This window comes from Sorex araneus, chromosome 1 (genome assembly GCF_027595985.1).
Source record: "Sorex araneus isolate mSorAra2 chromosome 1, mSorAra2.pri, whole genome shotgun sequence".
NCBI lineage: Eukaryota > Metazoa > Chordata > Mammalia > Eulipotyphla > Soricidae > Sorex > Sorex araneus.
The window spans coordinates 242,736,984-242,757,423 of NC_073302.1; the positions used below are offsets into that span (position 1 = coordinate 242,736,984).

Consider the following 20,440-nt stretch of genomic DNA (forward strand, 5'->3'; position numbering starts at 1 on the left):
CTTAAGAGCCCTGCGCACCGCCGGGGTTGGCCCCGAAGAAAAACAACAAAACCCCAGAATCAAAAACGAGAAAGAAAACATCAGAGTCATGACTGTGTGTGTGATGGTGTTGTTTACACTTCTTTCCTAACGGGAAATTGAAGACACCTAGGAGATGCTTTTGAGTAGACTCGGGTTTGTCATTTCCAGCTTCCAATGTGGGGGGTGGGGGGGCGAGGGCCTGGTCCTGGCTGCGTGACACCCGGACCGCCAAGCCGTGAGCACACGCTGGTGCTGCCAACTCGCCAAGGCGCCACAGGTCCGAGCAGCTGCGGGTCCTTCCCGAGGGGGGAAAGCAGCCTGTGTTCCCGGGAACTCCGGGGCGGTGCACAGGGGCACCGGGGTGTGACGCTCAGTCCAGAGCCAAAGCGAGGTGAGCGCGGAACGCGGAACGCCGGGTTCCTGGAGCCCGCCGGACGCGGTTTCCCATCGCATCCCCCGACAGCCTGCCTGGCAGTGGAGCGTCTCCGCCGGGCCGAGAAGCCGAGGTGGCGGAGGGAGAGAAGCGCGGGGGCCCGCCGCCGTCCTCGACAGCCTTCATTTTAGCTGAACCATCCCGAACTGCAGCACGGGCGTCTCACGGCTTCTCCCTTCGGTACCGGATTAGATGTTCCGGCGATTTGGAGGTGAGCCCCGCGGTCGCTCGGCTCGGGCGCTAGGACCGAGAGGACCGTCCTCCTCCGCAGATTCCCCCCCCTTGTCCCCCCCGCACTTCAGTGCTCGGCCCAGTTCCCGGGGAGGCGCGCCGGGAGAAAGCCGCGGGCCCCTTCACCACTTCCGGGAGACGCGGAGGAAAGCCGGCCCGCCTCGGGTGGGAGGGGAGACCCATCTCGTCTCCGATTGGCTAAAACTGCTCTCTGAACTCGCTCCCCTAACTGGTGATTGGTTGGGACGCGCCGTCTGTCACTCCTTCCCCCGAGGGAATCTAGGTCGCTAAGGGAAGCGTTACTCGAGGCTTGGTGGGGAAGAGGTTAGTTGGGCCCTGGGAACCCAGTTTGTTGGTGATGGTGGGCACTGTCCCATTGGCACGAACTTCCGTTGCAACGGTCGAGGAAAGAAACCCGTAGCGGGACGGAGGGCGGAGGGCCGTGGGCTGTAGGGTTGGTTGGGAGGTGGCAGAAGGAGGAGATTCGGAGGTTCGGAAGTTAAAGCAGGAGCCAGCGAAGTCCGGCCCGGTACAAAAGGGAAGCGGGCAGCAAGGCCGGCCCTCGCGGGGCGTGCTGCAGTGCCGCGGCCGTGTCGCGGGGAAAGGCCTACTTGGTGGCTGTGCGGGGGAAGGGGCCTGGCGGGGATCGATCGCGACCGATTATTTGTGGGATCCGGTAGTCTGGTAGTCTGGGCGGATCCCCCGGAGATATCCCTGGGGGCTTGGCGGCCGCCCGGCCCTAGCTTCCGAGGGACCGTTCCGCAGAGCCTTGATTCCTTCTCTCTTTCTGTTGCTTCAGATGGGCAGCGCTCAGAGACACAAAGAGTGGGAAGATGGACACCATCGCACATGTTAGAAACAAGTTGAAAGGACAATAAGGTATTTCGCTTGACTTCATTGCGCTTAGCAGTGCCAGAAAATGGACTTTTCGAGAGGATGCTCTGGAGTTTTGGAGTAACGGGAAAGCCGGTTGATTTGGTAGAGAGTTATTTTCTTTCTTTTTGATTTTCGGCTAAGTTTTGACCAAAAAGCATTCACTGCTGGTTCCTTCAGATGGACGCTCTGTGCGAGATGGCCTCATTACGACTTCTCAGGGTGGAAAGTAACCCGAATTTAATCACGCTAATTCACACTTGATTTGGATAGTACTGTCAGGTCTGTTCTTTTCAAAATGACATCATCATCACTCCAGAAGTCCATGATTATTTTCGTTTAGTGTTAGAATCTGCATGAAATCTAGAGAGGTGCTTACTCCTCCACTAAGTGATACTCTTAGGTTAGTAACTTTGTATTTGTTTACCAAACACTGAGTTGCAACAATTAATTGCCTCACTGGTAATTTAGACATTTGCTTAGGCTTCCTCATTAGCCTCTATTAAGTCCTTTCAAATGCTTTAGTGACATACCAGAAATTGTCCGGGGATTATTTATTTCATCCACAGAACACTCACATTAGGTCTTAAAGATGGAGCTGGTCTTACTCTGGAAAATTCTGGTCTAGGGTTGGGAGTGAGACTTGGTGTCTTCAGTTTTTAAAAGTTCAGATGAACTTCATGTGCACTTCTGGTTGAGAACCATTGCTTTAGTAAGACTTATCAGATAATATGTGTTCTAAAATCATTCTAAAATAATAACTTTTAAAAAGAATGCACCCCATCCAGGTTCAATTGCCAGCACCAAATATGGGCCCCCAAGCCCTGCAAGGAGTGATTCCTGAGTGGAGACTCAGGAGTGGCCCAAACCACTCCCCTTCCACTCTCCCCCCGCCCTCCACTCCGCCAATTTTAAAAAATACTGCGAGGCAGTTATTTACTTGGTTTAGTTGAGAAATAAACTAAAGAGAGATAGAATAGTTGGTAGGGTTCTTCCCTGCTTGTGGCAGACTCGGGTTTGATTCCCCAGCACCCTGTATGGTCTCCTGAGACTGCTAGGAGGGATCCCTGAGTATACCTCTGGGTATGGCCCCCAAACAAATAAAAGGTAAACTGAGCATTTAAATCTAAACCAGAAGATTGTGTTTGTCGGGTATGGTTAGGAAGTTTCACAGGCATCCATGAACCTCTGGATTAACCATTATTCCAGATTTAGAGATGAGGTTGATAAGAGGAGGCACAAAGTGCTCAGATGTGCTGAGCCATGGACAGAGCCAGGTATGTAATGTTAGCTGTTGGGTTTGGGATGTTCTTGTTAGACTTTAAGCAGAGAAGAACTCCAGGGCCTGCTCAGTTAATTTACTAGGTGTAATTATTTTTACCTCGGTAAAGTGCAGTGTGGGTGAGGTGGTAGTGTAACAATCATGAGTCTTACTTTGGTAGGAAATAAATGTGATAACTCCCAGTATTCCTTTATTTATTAAATGAAGAAATATGAATCATTTGGGCATAAGATTTATATGTTACTATGAAGCACCTTGAAATCACTTGTTTGAATTTCATGCATGTTGAGTTGAACATTTAAATGATTAAGGATTTTTAGAGTGCTGATTTTCAAAAGAAAAGATCTGCTAGTCCTATCCAAATCAAGTGTTAATATGAAGTATCTAGAATGAAGCTTTTGTAGTGAGGTAATTAATGGTAAAACAGTTTCTAGTGTGACTTTGACAGTGACTTTAGGGAAAGGAGGGCAATTTTTGAGATGAAAATTGAAACTAATATATAAAAATAAAATCATGTGTAGTTTGTGACTGATAGCTTGAATATCTTGAACAGAAGACCAGGAATCTCAGTATGAACCAGTCTAGATCTAGATCAGATGACGGTGGTGAACAGACTTCATCTCAAGACCACAATCGCCATGAAAATGAGAGAAGATGGCAGCAAGAGCGTCTCCACAGAGAAGAAGCCTACTACCAATTTATTAATGAGCTGAATGATGAGGATTATCGGCTAATGAGAGATCATAATCTTCTAGGTACCCCTGGTAAGAGATGGGGAAAGGAGAAGATGCCTTTATTATAAGGAGAAATTTCAAAATAAAGAATATTTTCCCCTTCTTACTTCTTTCCCCAAGATATAAGTATTGCTTACATGAATTAAAGACTTTTTATTAAAGTGACTTGGTGGTAAAGTGCAGGCCTTGTCTACATGCTGTTTGGGTTTCCTCCCTGTAAGATCTCCCCAAACAAATCTTTTCTGTAACATTAAGTCACTGACTTATTATCAGTGCATTTTTATAATTTATAAAGTAGGTAAGAATATTGGATGTAGAGCATTGTTACACAGATAGCAAACTATCAAGTTAATGAGCTTCATAGCCATATATTGATATGTGTGGTCCTATTTCTCTTAATATTTGTACAAATAAAGTATTATTTAAAATATAATTCTAACTCATTTGAGGTATGGTAACTTAATTGAATAAGTAACTAATAGCTGAATTAGTCACTGAAAATGTATAGTGTGCTTCATAAATTACTGAAATGTATCACAGCGGTAGGACGTTCGCCTTTCACGCAGCCGACCCGTGTTCGATTCTTCTGCCCCTCTTGGAGAGCCCGGCAAGCTACCAAGAGTATCGCACCCGCACGGTAGAGCCTGGCAAACTACCCGTGGCATATTGGATTTGCCAAAAACAGTAACAGTAAGTCTCACATTGAGAGACGTTACTGGTGCCCACTCGAGCAAATTGATGAACAACGGGATGACAGTGACAGTGAATGTATTTATTGCATACTGGTAACCTATATTATCAGCTATTGGGGTAAAAGTTAAATAAATACTCAAAGTTTTCTCTAGAAATACTCTCAACTTCATTCAAACTCTGACAGAAAGCTACATTTGGGGATACAGCATAATTGGATACAGCAGTGTTTTATGATGTAGGCAATACCGTTTCCCCAGTTGGGCCCTGAAACAATCTACGGAGGATGTTAGTAGTTTCCATTGCAATTGAGGGGGTGGGAGAAGATGTGCTTTCTCTTTTTTTGCTTAAAGAAGCTAGGTTTCTGGGGAGTCTGAGTGATTTTTTTTTTCTTTTAAAAAGGCAGTGAATGGCAGCCAAATAAATTCGGGGGCCTCTGTTTTAAAGGTCCTGAGAGTGAAATGATATTTCATTAAATTGTGTATAAAGTTAATACATATGTATAAAGATTTTGGGCCACACCTAGCAATGCTTAGGGGTTACTACTGGTTCTGCACTCAGTATTTAACTCTTGGCTATGCTGGGGGACCATATCAGATGCCTGGGAATTGATCCTGGGTCTGCTGTGTGCAAGACAAATGTTCTATTTGCTGTACTAACTCTCTGATCCCTTAAATTGTATCTTATTTTATTAGGGTGTTTTTTTTGTTTGTTTTGGGGTCATACTTGGCAATGCTCAGGAGTTACTCCTGGCTCTGCACTCAGCAGTTATTCCTGGCAGTGTTTGGGGGACCATATGGGACTGGAGAACTATTGCTCCAGTCCCAACGTCATATTTTAATAAAATGTAAGTGAAACTCAACCAGAAGCTTATTTGTATCAATATTTGTTGACTCTATTAAAAAAAGAATGTTATTTAAAATGATAGGATTAAATATGATAGAATGCATTCTGCAGTTTGCTACTAATTTGTCATGAGTTCTTATAATACTTAGTGATAAAAATAATTTCTCATTGGCAATTTTTTATTGTTTTAGGAGAAATAACATCAGAAGAACTACAGCAGCGACTAGATGGAGTCAAAGAGCAGCTGGCCTCTCAGCCTAACATTAGGAATGGGACAAATTCCCAAGGTACTATGGATTCCTTTCAATAAAGAACAGGTTTGATTGAAGCAATTCCAGAAGTGAACTTACTACATCTTACTCTGTGTAACATCTAAAACTATGTTTTCAGGGGCTGGAGTGATAGCACAGCGGGTAGGGCGTTTGCCTTGCACGTGGCCGACCCAGGTTCGATTCCCAGCATCCCATATGGTCCCCTGAGCAACGCCAGGGGTGATTCCTGAGTGCAAAGCCAGGAGTAACCCTGTGCATCGCTGGGTGTGACCCAAAAAAGCAAAAAAAAAAAAAAAAAAAAGAATTTAAAAAAAAAAAAATAAAACTATGTTTTCAGTCTTTTCTAGTTTTGCTGATATTCAGTCAGGTGCATTGATGCTTTCTAATGCAGAGCAGTATAGTTAGACAATATAGGATAGGGGTTGAATATAAAGATGTCTAACACAGATTGTGTCATGGTGGTTGTATATATAAAGTGATGTAGCATTAAGGTAATAACCAGTATGATTCTTACTACCTTAGAACATATACTCCACTTCTTTTGGGGAGATGGTGCCCTCATACCCAATGGTGCTTAGGGGCTGCTTCCTCATCCTGGCTATACTCGGGGGATCGTGTAGCACTGGAGTTATAACCTGAGGTTCCTGCATGCAAAGCACAGTCTTTTTTTTTTATAATTAATTTTTTAAAAATATGGAACACTTCACGAATTTGCGTGTCATCCTTGCGCAGGAGCCATGCTTATCTTCTCTGTATCATTCCAATTTTATTATATGTGCTGCCGAAGCGAGCACGCAAAGCACATTCTTTAAGGCCAGAAAGCCTTGCATGCTGCCAACCTTGTTTCAGATCCCTGGCACCACATATAATCTCTTGAACATAGCCAGGTGTGACCGAAAAACGTCCCCTAAACTATTTTTTATTTAGTAATAAAAGTACATGCTCCATCCAGCCCATTGGGTCATATCTCCAGCCCTACACAATACTAAAAAAAAATGGGCGGAGGGGACCAGAGTGATAGTACAGCAAGTAGGATATTTGCCTTGTACATAGCTGTCTTATCCAGGTTTATCCCATACAGTTCCCTGAGCATGGCCAAGGATAATTCCTGAGTACATAGTCAGGAGTAGCTTCTGAACATTGCTGGGTGTGACACAAAAAGAAAAAAAAAAAAGAATGAAGAGATACTACAGGTAAGGTGCTTACCTTGCATGTTGCTGGCTCTGTTGTGAGTCCCCAGCACCACTATGATCCCCCAGTCCCCACGAGGAGTGATTCTTGAGCACAGAGCCCGAAATAAACCCTGAGTACAGCCAGGTGTGGCTGAGAAACAAATTTAGCTTCTAAAATTTTGTATGGAGAATACAGAAAGACTAATTAGGAAACCTGTTTTGTTGCTTTGTTTTTCTTGTTTCTATATTTAGTCATTTTATTGAACAAGCACTAAATCATAATATAAGAAATTCTTATTAAAAACACAGGGTTGGCCAGAGCAATAGTACAGCAAGTAGGACTTTTGCCTGTATTCAGCTGATTGGGTTCAATCCCTGTTATCCTGTGAGCACCGCTAGGAGTGATTCCTGAGTTTAGAGTCAGGAGGATCTGACTCTGTGCATCACCAGATGTTTCCTAAAACCAAAATAAATAAAAATGAAGTGCTTAATGAACATAGAGATAGGGTGGAGGGTTTTAGGCACTTTTGGTGGTGGTGGAGTATAGTAACTACACCTGTCAGTACTTATACCTAAACAGTATCATTACCATTATTTAAACTATAATAACAATAAAAAGAAAAAATAGTCAAAACTTAACAAGTAAATGGAATTCAGAATAAAGCTTTATTGTCATACTTACGAGTTCCACTTCCTCCCCACTGGTATTAATAATGTCACATATCAAGATCACTGTATTAGAATGAAGGCTATTAAAAACCCATAGTACAATGGCTCAATAAGATTATTTCTTTCATGTTTACAGTTCAGGGAAGATGGGAAAACTTGAACCATGAGTCCTGCTGTTACTTAGCCACTAGCAATTTGTTTTGTTTTGATTTGGGGCCACACACACAGCAGTGCTCAAGGCTTACCCCTGGCTCTGTGCTCAGGGATCAGAGATAGGACCCTTGGGCCCTGGGGACCATGTGGAATGTCTGGGGCTGAATCAACATTCAAGGCAAGCACCTAACCACTGTACATCTCTCCAGCCCCCGCCAGCCCCTCCACTCACAGTTCCATAATTGCTGCCCAGTGCAGTAGCTACTGGCTGCATATAATTGTTTAAATGCAATTAAAATCCAGTTTCTCAATTACAGTAGTAAACATTTAAACAGTATCACATGTGGCTAGTGACTTCCTGTGGAATAGCCTATGTATAGAACATCTCCATTACTGAAAATTTTAGTGGACACTGCTACTTTAGGGTACTTTATATGATCAATCTGTTACAGCCACAGAGAAGTTTTAGATGGTAGGAAGGAGGTCGATGCATGAGTCTGAAAATGATAGGCATCAATTCCAATTCCATTTCAGTGACAAGAACTATTCATATGACCCCAACCACCAGGATATTAACGTGACCATTCCAATTCTATTAAAAATAGAAGGATTTGGGGGGGTGGAGAGATAGTACAGTGGGTAGGGAACTTGCTTAGCACACGGCTAATCCAGATTTGATCCCTGGCATCCCATATGGTCCCCTGTGCACCGCCAGGAGTAATTCCTGATTGCAGAGCCAGGAATAACCCCTGAGCATTGCCGGGTATTGCCCAAAAACCAAAAATAAAATTGAAGGGTTTTTGTTAGAGACTTTAACACACACAGTACATTCTTTTAATTTTTAATTTTTTAATTTTTTTTGCTTTTTGGAGTCACACCCAGCAATGCTCAGGGGTTACTCCTGGCTCTGCACTCAGGAATTACTCCTGGTAGTGCTTGGGGAACCATATGGGATGCTTGGGGATGCAAGGCAAATGCCCTACCCGCTGTACCATCTTGCTCAGCCCCATACATTCTTTTAAAGAAGGAAGTAACATTCACTTCCTTAATGTTGATCTGTCTTTTGCTAAAAGTCCTTCTAAATTTAAATGGAATTTCTTTAGTATGTGATGTCTATAATTGGTATACTTGGTATTACAGACCTCTTTAATATGTTTTATTGGGAAAGTTTTCTATGGATTGGAGAGATTAGTTAGTACAAGAGATTAAGGTGTTTTTTTCCATCCCACCAACATTGGTTTGAATCCACAGTACCACCTATGGTCGCCTGAGCACTGCCAAGGCTCACTCCCAAGCACAGAGACAGGAATAGTCTCTGAGTACCCCTGGGTGTCATCCAATCCCCTCTTCCCTCCCCCCCCAAAAAAAAAGGCCAACAACAAAAATTTTCCTGGCTGCGGATATGTCTAATATGTCTAGATGACATATCATGTGCTTGCATGCATAAGACATGAAACCTAGTTCATTCCCCAGCATCCCCAAAATTAAGAATTCAGATTTTTTTCTATGTTGGATTGTAGTAAAATGAATGGGCTGGAGCAATAGCACAGTGGGTAGGGCGTTTGCCTTGCTAACCAGGGTTCGATTCCTCCGTCCCTCTTGGAGAGCCTGGCAAGCTACTGAGAGTACCCTGCTCACATGGCAGAACCTGGAAGCTACCCGTGGCGTATTTGATATGCCAAAAACAGTAACAAGTCTCACAGTGGAGACATTACTGGTGCCCGCTCAAGCAAATCGATGAGCAACGGGGTGACAGTGATACAGTGATACAGTAAAATGAATGAATTTTACTGAATCCTATACTCTATTAATTCACTAGTTAAAAAAACAGAAAAACAAACTTTTCATAGTAGCAGTTCTATAGTCAGAAGAAATTTATCTGGGACAAACTAAATAATGATAATTGATAGTCTGATTTGCAACACTATTGTAGAGATTGTGGATTTAAATAGTGAATGAAAGAAGGAAAAATTCTTCATGGAACTTACATTCTGCATGAACAGAAACTGTATTATATATAGAGGCTAACATTAATGCTGCCTATATTCCAGGGTTAATCATTTTTATGTGGTACATTATTTTATCCTCATGCTAACCTTTTAAGGTAATTATTTCCAGTAATGCCAGAGGGAACTTTAGTAACAGACCCGTAGTTTCCCATTTTACATAAAGACAGATAGTGTGGTTCTAATATTAATTTTAGAAATCTAGATTTTTTTCAATGTACATTTTTGGCAGTTCCTGTGAAATGGGATAAATTCTTGTTTGTGTGTTTCTGTGCTACTCGGATCCTGATTCTGCGCTCAGGATTCATTTTTGGCAGTGCTCTGTATCATTTCTGGTGCTAGGGATTGAATCTGGGTTGGCTGTGTGCAAGGCAAGTACCCTACTTGCTGTACTATCTCTCTGGCCCCTGAGATAAAATACTTAAAAGTTACAAGAATGTCTAGTTGGCATGACTGGGGAGTTGGCTTAATGGGCTGAAGTGCTTGCTTTTCACATGGAAGTTCTGGGTTGGATCTTGTCATTGCATGGTCCCCCAAGCATTGCTTAGTATGGTGCAAGACTAAAAGCTAATTGTCTTCACTAGAAGGATTTGGTAAATACATGCTGAATTATAATTCAGCATGTATTTACCAAATTATATTACATGTTTGCCATTCTATTTTATTGATATTGCTTTATAAGTAAAGCATTTAAATGTGATATTTTGATATTGGGTATTTTTTGATTAGTCTTAATTTATCAGTAATAGGCATAAATATGTAAGAATTGGATTTATTATAGCTTTGCTTTAATGCCATTTTTTATTTTTTTAAATGACATGTGATTTTTTAAAAAATTTTATTTATTCTGGTGGTACTAAAGGGTTACTCCAGTGGTGCTCAGCAGACCATATAGGATGCCGGAGGTTGAACCTGGGTCGTCCATGTGCCAGGCAAACACCTTACCCACTTTACTACTGTCTCCGGCGCCATGCTATTTATATTTGTGTTATTATATGCTTATAATTTAGACCTTTTAGACATTTCAGAGTATTTTGAGGTCACTTTTTATTTAAGTGCACACATGTTCTTTATTTTTTTTGTGCCTCAGTGGTACTCCTGAGGCCCGAGGGCCCCCAGCATTGTATGCATTTTCCACTGTCTAGACTGGTTGTTCAATGCAAGAGCCTAAGGATTTTGCACTGCTCAGGCCCTGCAGTATCGGGAATTACTTGTCTACCTGCTATGCTGGGAATCTCCAGGGTCAAACTTAGCAGTGCTCCAAGCCTCTAGGGATGAATCAGGTGATGCTCAGGGGATCCTGTGGCTCCAGAGATAAATCCTAACCACTGTATTAAGAAGGCCCTAGAAAATATGTTTTATTGTAACATACTCAAAGTTTAATATGGCTATACATATTAATAATTCTGTTACCAAGAAATATTTAGTGCACACATGTTTTTATGCATAATTAAAAAAATTTTATTGAATCACTCTGAGATAGTTACAAGCTTTCATGTTTGGGTTACAATCACACAATGATCAAACACCCATCCCTCCACCAGTGCACATTCCCTACCACCGATGTCCCGGTATACCCCCCCTTTCCCACCCTCCCTCTGCTTCCATGGCAGACAATATTCCCCTTACTCTCTACTTTTGGGCATTGTGCACTGAGAGGTCATCATGTTTGGTCCGTTACCTACTTTTAGCACACATTTCCCATCCTGACTGATTCCTCTAGCCATCATATTCTTAGTGATCCCTTCTCTATTCCATCTGCCTTCTCCCCTCCACTCATGAAGCAGGCTTCCAGCTATGGGGCAATCGTCCTGGCCTTTGTATCTACTGTCCTTGGGTGTCAGCCTCATGTGATGTTATTCTATGCTTCACAAATGGGTGTAGTCCTGTGTCTGTCCCTTATGCATAATTTAATAAAAATATTTTTATGAAATGTTTTGTAAACACCTAAGAATAGATTTTTTGGGAGCTGATTTTACATGGCTTTGGTTTGCTCTTTAGACTCAGAAGATCCAAGAGCAAGTTCAAATGAAGATTCTTTGCTAGAATGGTTGAATACTTTTCGTCGCACAGGAAATGCAACTCGAAGTGGACAAAATGGGAACCAAACTTGGAGAGCTGTGAGTCGAACAAACCCGAACAGTGGAGAATTTCGGTTTAGTCTGGAAATTCACATCAATCATGAGAATAGAGGATTTGAAATTCATGGTGAAGACTATACAGGCATTCCACTTTCAGATAGTAGCAGAGAGCATATTGCAGATAGGCAGCAGAGATCAACTAGTCCTGTGGCTAGGAGAACAAGAAGCCGAACTTCAGTGAATTTCAGTGATAATAGTTCCAACATTTCAAGGACTAGGCTTGGTTCTAGGGGGCAGAATTCAGTAGAAGGCTCTTTATCAGCACTGGGAAGATTAAGAAGTGGAATTGGGGGTGCAGTTGGCATTCCTGGAACTAGTGCTCCACGCACTAATTTCAGAAACCACACTAACCAGTCAGGTGGTAGTGAACTCAGGCAAAGGGAGGGGCAGAGATTTGGAGCAGCACATGTCTGGGAAAATGGGGCTAGAACTAATGTTACAGTGAGGAATACAAACCAAAGATTAGAGCCAATAAGATTACGGTCTACTTTCAGTAGTCGAAGCCGCTCACCAATTCAGAGACAGAGTGGCACTGTTTATCATAATTCACAAAGAGAAAGTAGACCTTTGCAGCAAACCATGAGAAGGTCTGCTAGAAGGAGAGGGATAACTCGTGTCTTTTTAGAGCGAGGTAGAGAACGCAGAAGTACTACCTATACTCCATTCTCTAACTCAAGACTTGTGTCAAGAATAACAGTTGAAGAAGGAGAAGAACCCAGCAGATCTTCAACTGCTGTACGACGGCATCCAACAATCACACTGGATCTGCAAGTTAGAAGGATTCGTCCTGGAGAAAATAGAGATCGGGATAGTATTGCAAATAGAACTCGGTCTAGAGTAGGGCTAGCAGAAAATACAGTCACTATTGAAAGCAATAATGGAGGCTTTCGTCGAACTATTTCTCGTTTAGAGCAGTCAGGTATTCGAACCTATGTTAGTACCATAACGGTTCCTCTTCGTAGGATTTCTGAGAATGAGCTGGTTGAACCATCATCAATGGCCCTTCAGTCAATTTTAAGGCAGATCATGACTGGATTTGGAGAACTGAGTTCTCTAATGGAGGCTGAATCTGAGTCAGAGATACAGAGAAGTGGTCAACATTTACCAGATGTGCACTCAGAACTGAGTAACTTAGGTCCAGTTCATATTGAAGATTCCTCACAGGACATACAAACCCAAGAAGATAGCACTGAAATGCCTGGTGCAAATGAGGCCACCCGCCCTCGTACCCGAAATAGAGATAGTAGAGGTGGTAGGCAGCAGCGAAATTCAAATAACTTAGTTGAAACTGGAACACTACCTATTCTGCGCCTTGCACACTTCTTTCTACTGAATGAAGGTGATGATGATGATCGTATACGTGGTTTAACCAAAGAGCAGATTGACAATCTTTCTACACGGAACTATGAGCATAACAGTATGGATGGTGAACTAGGTAAAATCTGTAGTGTTTGCATTAGTGACTATGTAACTGGAAACAAGCTCAGGCAATTACCTTGCATGCATGAATTTCATATTCATTGTATTGACCGATGGCTCTCAGAGAATTGCACTTGTCCCATCTGTCGGCAGCCTGTTTTAGGGTCAAGTCTAGCAAACAGTGGGTAAAGAAAATGATAGAGCTATTCAAATACTGCATTTTAGTAGAGCTGAATATTCAAGAGTCTTCTGTTGAGTTATTTGTGATGAGCTAACCAGGATGAAAAATAACAGATTATTATAGTTTGAACTATTTTTTGTGTGCTTTTTTAACTTGTTGAAAAGAGAAAATTTATATAAAACTTAAAACTTAAAGTTAAATTATCCAAAAGTACAGAATAGTTAATATTGCTAGAACCAAATAATCTTTAAAATGTTTTTATTTTGGTAATTTTGTCATGCTAAGCACTTTTGTACCTGCACAGTTCAGTAGGTTAAGAAAAATCAGTCTTCTTTTTCTTAATAGTTAAGCAGACTTGACTTTCAGGTTCTATAGGCGTAATACAATGACAGACGTTGGTGTCTATAAATTAGTCTTTCATTAACTTTTTTTCTAAGGGCAGTTTGTTTTCACGAAAGAATGTTTGGCTGAATGTTTACTAAATGTATTTATATTACTTGAAATGTTAAATTCAATATGCGACATACCATATGTATATGTGTGTATATATAGACATATAATTTTAAGGTTAAGATATTCGGTCTAAAAACTGCCATTTTGGTTCTTATTTAAGCTTTTGGACTATTTCTGCATATGGCACAAAATTTAATATTTACAAGATCATCTCTGGGAGGAAGTGGATTAAGACATTTAAAAGTAGAGAATTTACTGAAGCGTCTCTGACAATCTGACTTCTTAGCAAGCAATATATAATACTGAACAAATAATTCTTTTTTCAGAAATGAAACATCGATATTTTAGAACATATAGGTTATTAATAACTTGAGTTTAGCCTTTTTGTGACTCTTTTAAAAGTGCAAACAATTCTTTGGATCCTATTAAAGTATACGATATGCATGGTTTCTCAAATTTAGTTTAATATCTAAAAGTCTATAAAGAATCAAATGTTAAATAACATGTTAAGTTCACTTGGAGGCAAAACAACTCCAATAATACAGAACAAAAAACCTTAAGAGAATGTAGAATTTATATAAACAAAAGTATGCATTGGAGATATATTTCTACCAATAAATATTAAAACAAAGCTGTGTGTGAACTATTATTTTCTATTGGTCAACTGTGGTTTACTTGCTCAAAATATACCTTATACCAACTGACTGCCTGGCAGTTTAACAGGTGTTGAGTATACAGTGGATGACAAATTTTCTATCTTTATAGGAAAGACATACTTGCTGTTGGTGATAAAATGAGATAATCTTCTGACTTGTTTTCTTATGGCAGTACAGGGGTGGTGGGGTCTCCCAGGTAATACTCAGGAGGTCTGCAGACTCTCCTGGTGTCTCTCCTGGTGTCGCTCCAGCTATGCTGGGGCGGTTCAGTGCTCTGCTCAGACCCAAGCACTGCCATTCCAGCCTTGATAGACACGCTTTCTTTATAAGTATTTTTTCCTTTGTTGATACTGTTTTGGCACAGTCAAAAAACAGATAATATCAGGGGCTGGAGTGATAGCACAGAGGATAGGGCGTTTGCCTTGCACTCGGCCAACTCGGGTTTGATTCCCAGCATCCCATATGGTCCCCTGAGTACCGCCAGGAGTAATTCCTGAGTGCAGAGCCAGGAGTAACCCCTGTGCATTGCCGCGTGTGACCCAAAAAGAAAAAAATAAACCCCAAAAAACCCCAGATAACATCAGATAAATTGTTAGATTTAGGTATCTGAAAATTTAACTTTCTGTTTGATTAGTTATTATTTTCAGTTCATTAGGTAAGATGCATCACAGGAATTATTAGAGAGTGCATTCAATAACCTTGGTTGAAAAGTTTAGCTATGGCCATTCCTGGAGTTAACTGCATACATAGGTCAATCATGAAATACAGGATTGAAAAGTTTGAAAACTTGGATGAACACTGAACTGCCCCAGCATAGCTGGAGCAACACCAGGAGAGTTCTCAGACCTCCTGAGTATTACCTGGGAGACCCCACCACCCCTATACTGCCATAGGAAAAAAAGGTTTTTTTCTTGTTTTTGCCATTTTATTTAAACACTGTGGTTTACAAAGTTGTTCATGATGATTTGTTATAGGTATTCAATATTCAACATCAATCCCACCACCACTGCCATCTTCCCTCCGCCATTGCCTCCATTTTCCCAATCACCCCTCAAGTCTGCCCCCGTAGCAGGCCCACAATGATTTGTTTTACATTTCTTATTCCTACGAATGGGTAATGGAATTATCAAAAAATTTTTAAAAGAAAATGTGGGGGGCTGGAGTGAGGTAGGTAGTGCACAGCAGGTAGGGCATTGGCCTTGCACGAGACTGACCCAGGCTTGATTCCCAGCATTTCGTATGGTCCCCTGAGCACCACCAGGAGTGATTCCTGAGTTCGAAATCCAGGAGTAACCCCTGAGCATCACTAGGTGTGACCCGAAAAGAAAATGTGAAAGTGTATCATGGCAACATTAAGTCCTCCTTGTCTGAGGGTTTACTAAGCTGTTGTTGCAAGTTAAGCTTTTTGTGTAAATGTTTTTTGTTAGTTGCAATGAATTGGCTTCTATATTACATTTCTCTCCAAACTGGTGTGCTCCTGTGTAAATATTGTAGTTTGGAGATGTTGCTCCAGAAAATACAGAATATTTAAGTGGGCAGTCTGGCCTGAGGCATGGCTGCAGCTGTTGGAATGAGTGACTGCTGGGGCTTTGGTAGGGAGGGAAATTGGCTCCTCCATTTGTCTGCCACCACTTACCAAGATTATCCTGGAGGTCTCTGCTGGGACTGGGTATCTTAGAACTTTCCATGAGTAGTTGATCTCTTGAGATTTATGAATCTGGAGCAGGGCCAGTAGATGAATTTACATGGTAGCAGCCGTGGGATGTGTGTTGCTGCAGCTGCTTCTGGGAAGTACAGGGAAGTGGGAGGTTGCCCATCCCACTCTGAGAAGATCTGGAGATTTCAGCAAAAACAAATAACCCAGTGCACCGGAACTCTGGAGCACAGTCATGAGGTGGTAAAGTCCAGCTGGAGGCATGGCAGCAGCTGTTGCGGTGTGAGTGTGGCTGCCAGGGCTTTGGTAGGGCATGAAATTGGCCCGTCCTCCTGAGGTTGCCCTGGAAGCCTCAGCCCAGACTGGGTATATGAGAATTTTTTGTGGCTAATTGTTATCTTTTGAGATTATTTATGAGTCTCTGAAACAAGGTCAGCAGATGAGTTTACATGGCAGTGACAGTGGCTCGAGGTCACAAACTACTTTTTAAAATTTTTTAATTGCCTCACTGTGAGATAAAGTTGCAAAGCCTTCATGTTTGAGTTTCAGTCGTACAGTGATCAAACGCCCATCCCACCAGTGCACATTCTCTACCACCAATTTCTCCAGTATACCCCTTTTCTAGCCCTTCCCCCGCCTCTATGGCAGACAATTTCTCCCATACTTTCTCTGTACTTCACAAACTATTATTTATCTTACAAACTTTAGATTTTTTTGACTGTTTAAGGAAGATAGGTATAGTACAGCATTTTCAAAACAAAGGGAAGCAAACAAAAACAAAACAAAAACAACCAAAAAGCCCCAAAACAAAGGAACTGTTGTGAGCGGTTATGTAACCAGTCATCATCTATAGTTATCTAACCTAGGTTCATGACAGTGAAACTGGAAAGAAAGAAAAGGGTATAAAAATGTTGGAAGTGGAAGAAAAATGTTAGTTTTTAGTTCAATTTGAAGGGGGAGGAGAGACATCCATTCACAAATGACAAAATGAGAGCCTATTTCAAGTTAAAAACAGCCTATTCCAGGTGCCAATTTAGACACCACAGGTAGCCTGACTCATATACCTTAGACACCCATTTCACTGTTACATTTGTTCCTAATACGAGACTAAATTCAGTATTTTATTTCTCATGGTATATTTCTCAGAAAGTTTTACATCATGTAGGAAAATAAAGGGAACAAAGGTTGGGAAATTTAAACAAAACAGGAATAAAGAGTAAGGAGGAAATTTTTTTATTAATTTATTCTTTTATTGAATCACCATATGGAAAGTTACAAAGGTTTCAGGTTTAAGTCTCAGTCATACAATGCTCGAACACCCATCCCTTCACCAGTGCACATATTCCACCACCAAGAGTCACAGTATACCTACCCCCCTTCCCCCACCTCCCCAGTCCCCCACCCCGCCTGTGTATCTGATAAATTTCATTTTACTTTCACTTTACTTTGATTACATTCAATATTTCAACAAAAAACTCACTATTGTTTGGATTTTCATCCCCCTAAAGTTGGACCAGCTGAAAAGGAAGCATTTGATAATTTGTTTTAAAAGGAGGAAATTTTTTAAGTAGGGATTAAGTTAAATAAGTTGGCCAGAATATAGTACAGTGGTTAACACTATACACACTTGACCAGGGTTTGATCTCTGGCACCACATGGTCTCTTGAGCATCACCAAGGGTGGCCTGAGTAATTTTCAGCTCTGAAGGGCCCTAGGAGCACATCTCCATCCAGCCCTTGTATTGCATCACCTCTTGCCCCAAAATCACTAGTGGTTTTATGGTGATTTTTGGCCTCCTAAGCACAGTTTGGGAGGCCCCCCTTCCAGCCTCACCCAAAAATGAAAAGGTAAAAGCAAATTGTCCTGATTTTTTTTTCTCAGTCTTTTGTAAGATATGTTCTAGAGAGCTAGTATGTGGATTAAGGCTTTTGCCTCATATGCAGCTGACACTGGTACTATTTCCAGCATTACATATGATTCTCTAAACTTCAGGAGTGATCCCTGAGCATACAGTCAGGGGTAGCTCCTTGCCAGGGATTTCCCCGCCACCCCCCCCAATTCCTCCCCGGCTCCCCATCCCCTCCCTAAAAACCAAAATCTTACAAGTCTTAAGCTCTGCATTCCCCTACTCAGTACCATGGTACCCGGACTCAAAATCAGGACCTCAGGAGCTGCATTTGAAGAACTCTCAGGTAGGCACTTGAAATAGTATTAAGTTATATACTATATAGAAAATTCCCTGAAAGCACCAGGAAAACTTAATTTTATAATTGACATCCTAATTTGGAACAAAGAAGTGTTTTCTTAAATCTTTTAATTCATTTCCCAGTAAACAAGGCTGTTAACAAATTCAGAGGCTCGTTATCTATAACTTTCATTTAGCAATAAACTGTACCCCGTGTGTGGCTCCAACATAGAAAAGAACAAAGGGTTTAAAATTCATTTGAGTATGTTCCAAGTCGTGTAATACAGGTTTTTCTTGATGTGAGCTTGTGCTCTTTCTACTATACTGTATTCTGAAGAAATAAATCGTCTAGGTCTTGGAAATTGTAGGACATTTTAGGAAGGTCTAGTCCTTCCTAAAGACACATTTCTAATTTTGTGATTTTGTTATATCATGTCCCTAATTCCTGAAAGACAGGAAAAGCTGTATTATAAGGATGGGTCCAGGAAAGAAATGGAAGAGACATTTGAAGATGTATTAAAGACCAGAGTTAATGAGTCTGGGCCATTTTCATGAATCTTACTCCCAGACAAGAACTTATAATGAACTTCTAATTTTCCTGCATTGCTCCATTTGAATAATCTGTGACCAGAAGAATTTCTATTAAATAGAAATAGCACTCGAAGTGATGAGGGTAGTTATTGCTCTTTGTGATTACAGGCTCCTTTTGGAAGTTCTTTATCAATCTTGAGTAACAGTGGAAATCAGAGAGCTGGGATATCTGTTAACACAGTGGATATAATCTCCCAGGAAGTCATCACTGAGAAGACTACATCTTCCAAATTTCAAAGGATATGGTTGTAAATGTTAGTGGTGATTATTTTCTCAATCTCTGGAGACATATTGTGAGTTCTTGTCAGTGATTTTGTGTATTCCAAATATATCTCTTGTGATTATTTGGGATTCAGAATTACTTTCAACAATTTTTTTTGTTGGGGATATAATTTATTTAAAATTTTTTTATTGTCACACCATGAATTACCAAATTGTTCATAATACAGTTATTTCAGGCATTAAATACTCCAACACCACAGTGTGCCCTTCCCTCCACCAATGTCCCCAGTATCCCATCCATCCCTCAGCCTGCTCTCTTGCAGGCACAATCAAATTTGCTTAATTTGTTACACCACGGAGGAAAATGGAATGATCAAATCCTAGATCAATAAAAGTCACTTTGTGATAATTGTTATATCTCAAATGATGTTACTAATGAGACTCTGGAGCAGGGCCAGAGATGAATTTACATGGTAGCAGCCTGTGGGATGTGTGTGGCTGCAGGTGCTTTTGGGAAGTACAGGGAAGTAGGAGGTTGCCCATCCCCACTCTGAGAAGGTCTGGAGATTTCAGCAAAAAACAAATAACCCAGTGCACCTGAAATTTCCCACAAGTTAGCAACTCTGGAGCATGGTCATGAGATGGTAGAGTCCAGCTGGTCATACCCTACCATCTATACTCTCTCCAGTCCTTGGTATCTGTATTTCTTAGCAGCTCCCTGGTGATCCCAATGCTGCCTCTCTCTCTGGCTTTCATGGTGGGAAGCAAGGCTCCAAGGGTTGATGCTATCCCTTCTTAGAGACATGCTCTCTCACTAGTTAATACCAACCAGTTTACTTAAGTGTCTCCCCTATTCAACTCTGAGCACCTTGATGAAGGGCCTGTGTTTTTCATTGCTTTGTGGTCACAGCATTTAATGAAGTGACTGGCACCTAATGCAGAGGAAATTGAGACAGGTTTATGTCCCCAGCCCTTGAAGAATTTGAAGTCTAAGGAAAACAAGGTTTTATATATATGCATATATAAACATATATACATATATAAAACATCTTAATAAAGATAATAAGTAATGCAATAGGCTCTAGGCAGAGGTAAGTACAAGGCAGAGTAAAGGTAGAAACATTAAGGATGTCCTTGAAGAAGGTGGGGATGTACTGGTCATTAAGTTAATAATCAAGAACTGGTTAGTGTTAGTTGAGCCTTTTGTTATCATTTACTCTCACTGTTGGTGATCTATGCAGCTTTCCAACCAGATTTGCAGTGATCCTACCAGGCTTGTAGTATTATGAACTTTTAAGGTGTCTGGCTCAGTCCATAAGCTATAGAGTTGGTACAATTTGGTGGCTTGGCAGTTTGATAAAGTTCATTTGTGGAGCTGGCCCATTTCTATGTCAAAGTATATTGGCTGTGACTGCAGGCTGCTGTCCCTTCTGGCAGAAATGTGCCTTCTGCCAAAAGGGCGCCTTCTGCTTCCCCCATTCCAAGAAGCCCCCAGAGTTCTCAGCTCCTACCAGTCTAAGAAGATTCAGCAGTATCATGTTCTTTTGGAGATGTGA

At 41.4% G+C, this 20,440-nt stretch overlaps 1 protein-coding gene and 1 non-coding gene across 7 annotated transcripts; one reads left to right on the plus strand and one right to left on the minus strand.

Annotated features, from left to right (window-relative positions):
- Positions 1-280: 280 nt before the first annotated feature.
- RNF6 (ring finger protein 6) lies at positions 281-14,207 on the plus strand. Of its 6 annotated transcripts, none has more exons than XM_055144766.1 (5): positions 281-665; positions 1,485-1,564; positions 3,397-3,604; positions 5,302-5,397; positions 11,384-14,207. In XM_055144766.1, the coding sequence occupies exons 3-5, from the start codon at positions 3,412-3,414 to the stop codon at positions 13,129-13,131; spliced, it is 2,037 nt and encodes a 678-aa protein (XP_055000741.1). In that variant the 5' UTR covers positions 281-665; positions 1,485-1,564; positions 3,397-3,411; the 3' UTR covers positions 13,132-14,207. The 6 variants fall into 6 exon arrangements, with proteins under 6 accessions (XP_055000741.1, XP_055000728.1, XP_055000745.1 ...); XM_055144753.1 differs by having other exon boundaries at positions 285-665; positions 3,394-3,604; XM_055144770.1 differs by lacking the exon at positions 281-665 and adding an exon at positions 1,080-1,214.
- On the minus strand, positions 6,070-6,176 carry LOC129401263 (U6 spliceosomal RNA). Its single transcript, XR_008628194.1, has one exon. It is a non-coding gene; the product is annotated as a U6 spliceosomal RNA (small nuclear RNA).
- Positions 14,208-20,440: the final 6,233 nt, after the last annotated feature.

Excerpts from the sequence above, each read along its gene's own strand:
- RNF6 (XM_055144766.1), top strand. The coding sequence starts at position 3,412 with ATGAACCAGTCTAGATCTAGATCAGATGACGGTGGTGAACAGACTTCA. Across the intron at positions 3,605-5,301 it reads TAATCTTCTAGGTACCCCTG|GAGAAATAACATCAGAAGAA; the intron begins GTAAGAGATGGG and ends TTATTGTTTTAG. Across the intron at positions 5,398-11,383 it reads GAATGGGACAAATTCCCAAG|ACTCAGAAGATCCAAGAGCA; the intron begins GTACTATGGATT and ends TTTGCTCTTTAG.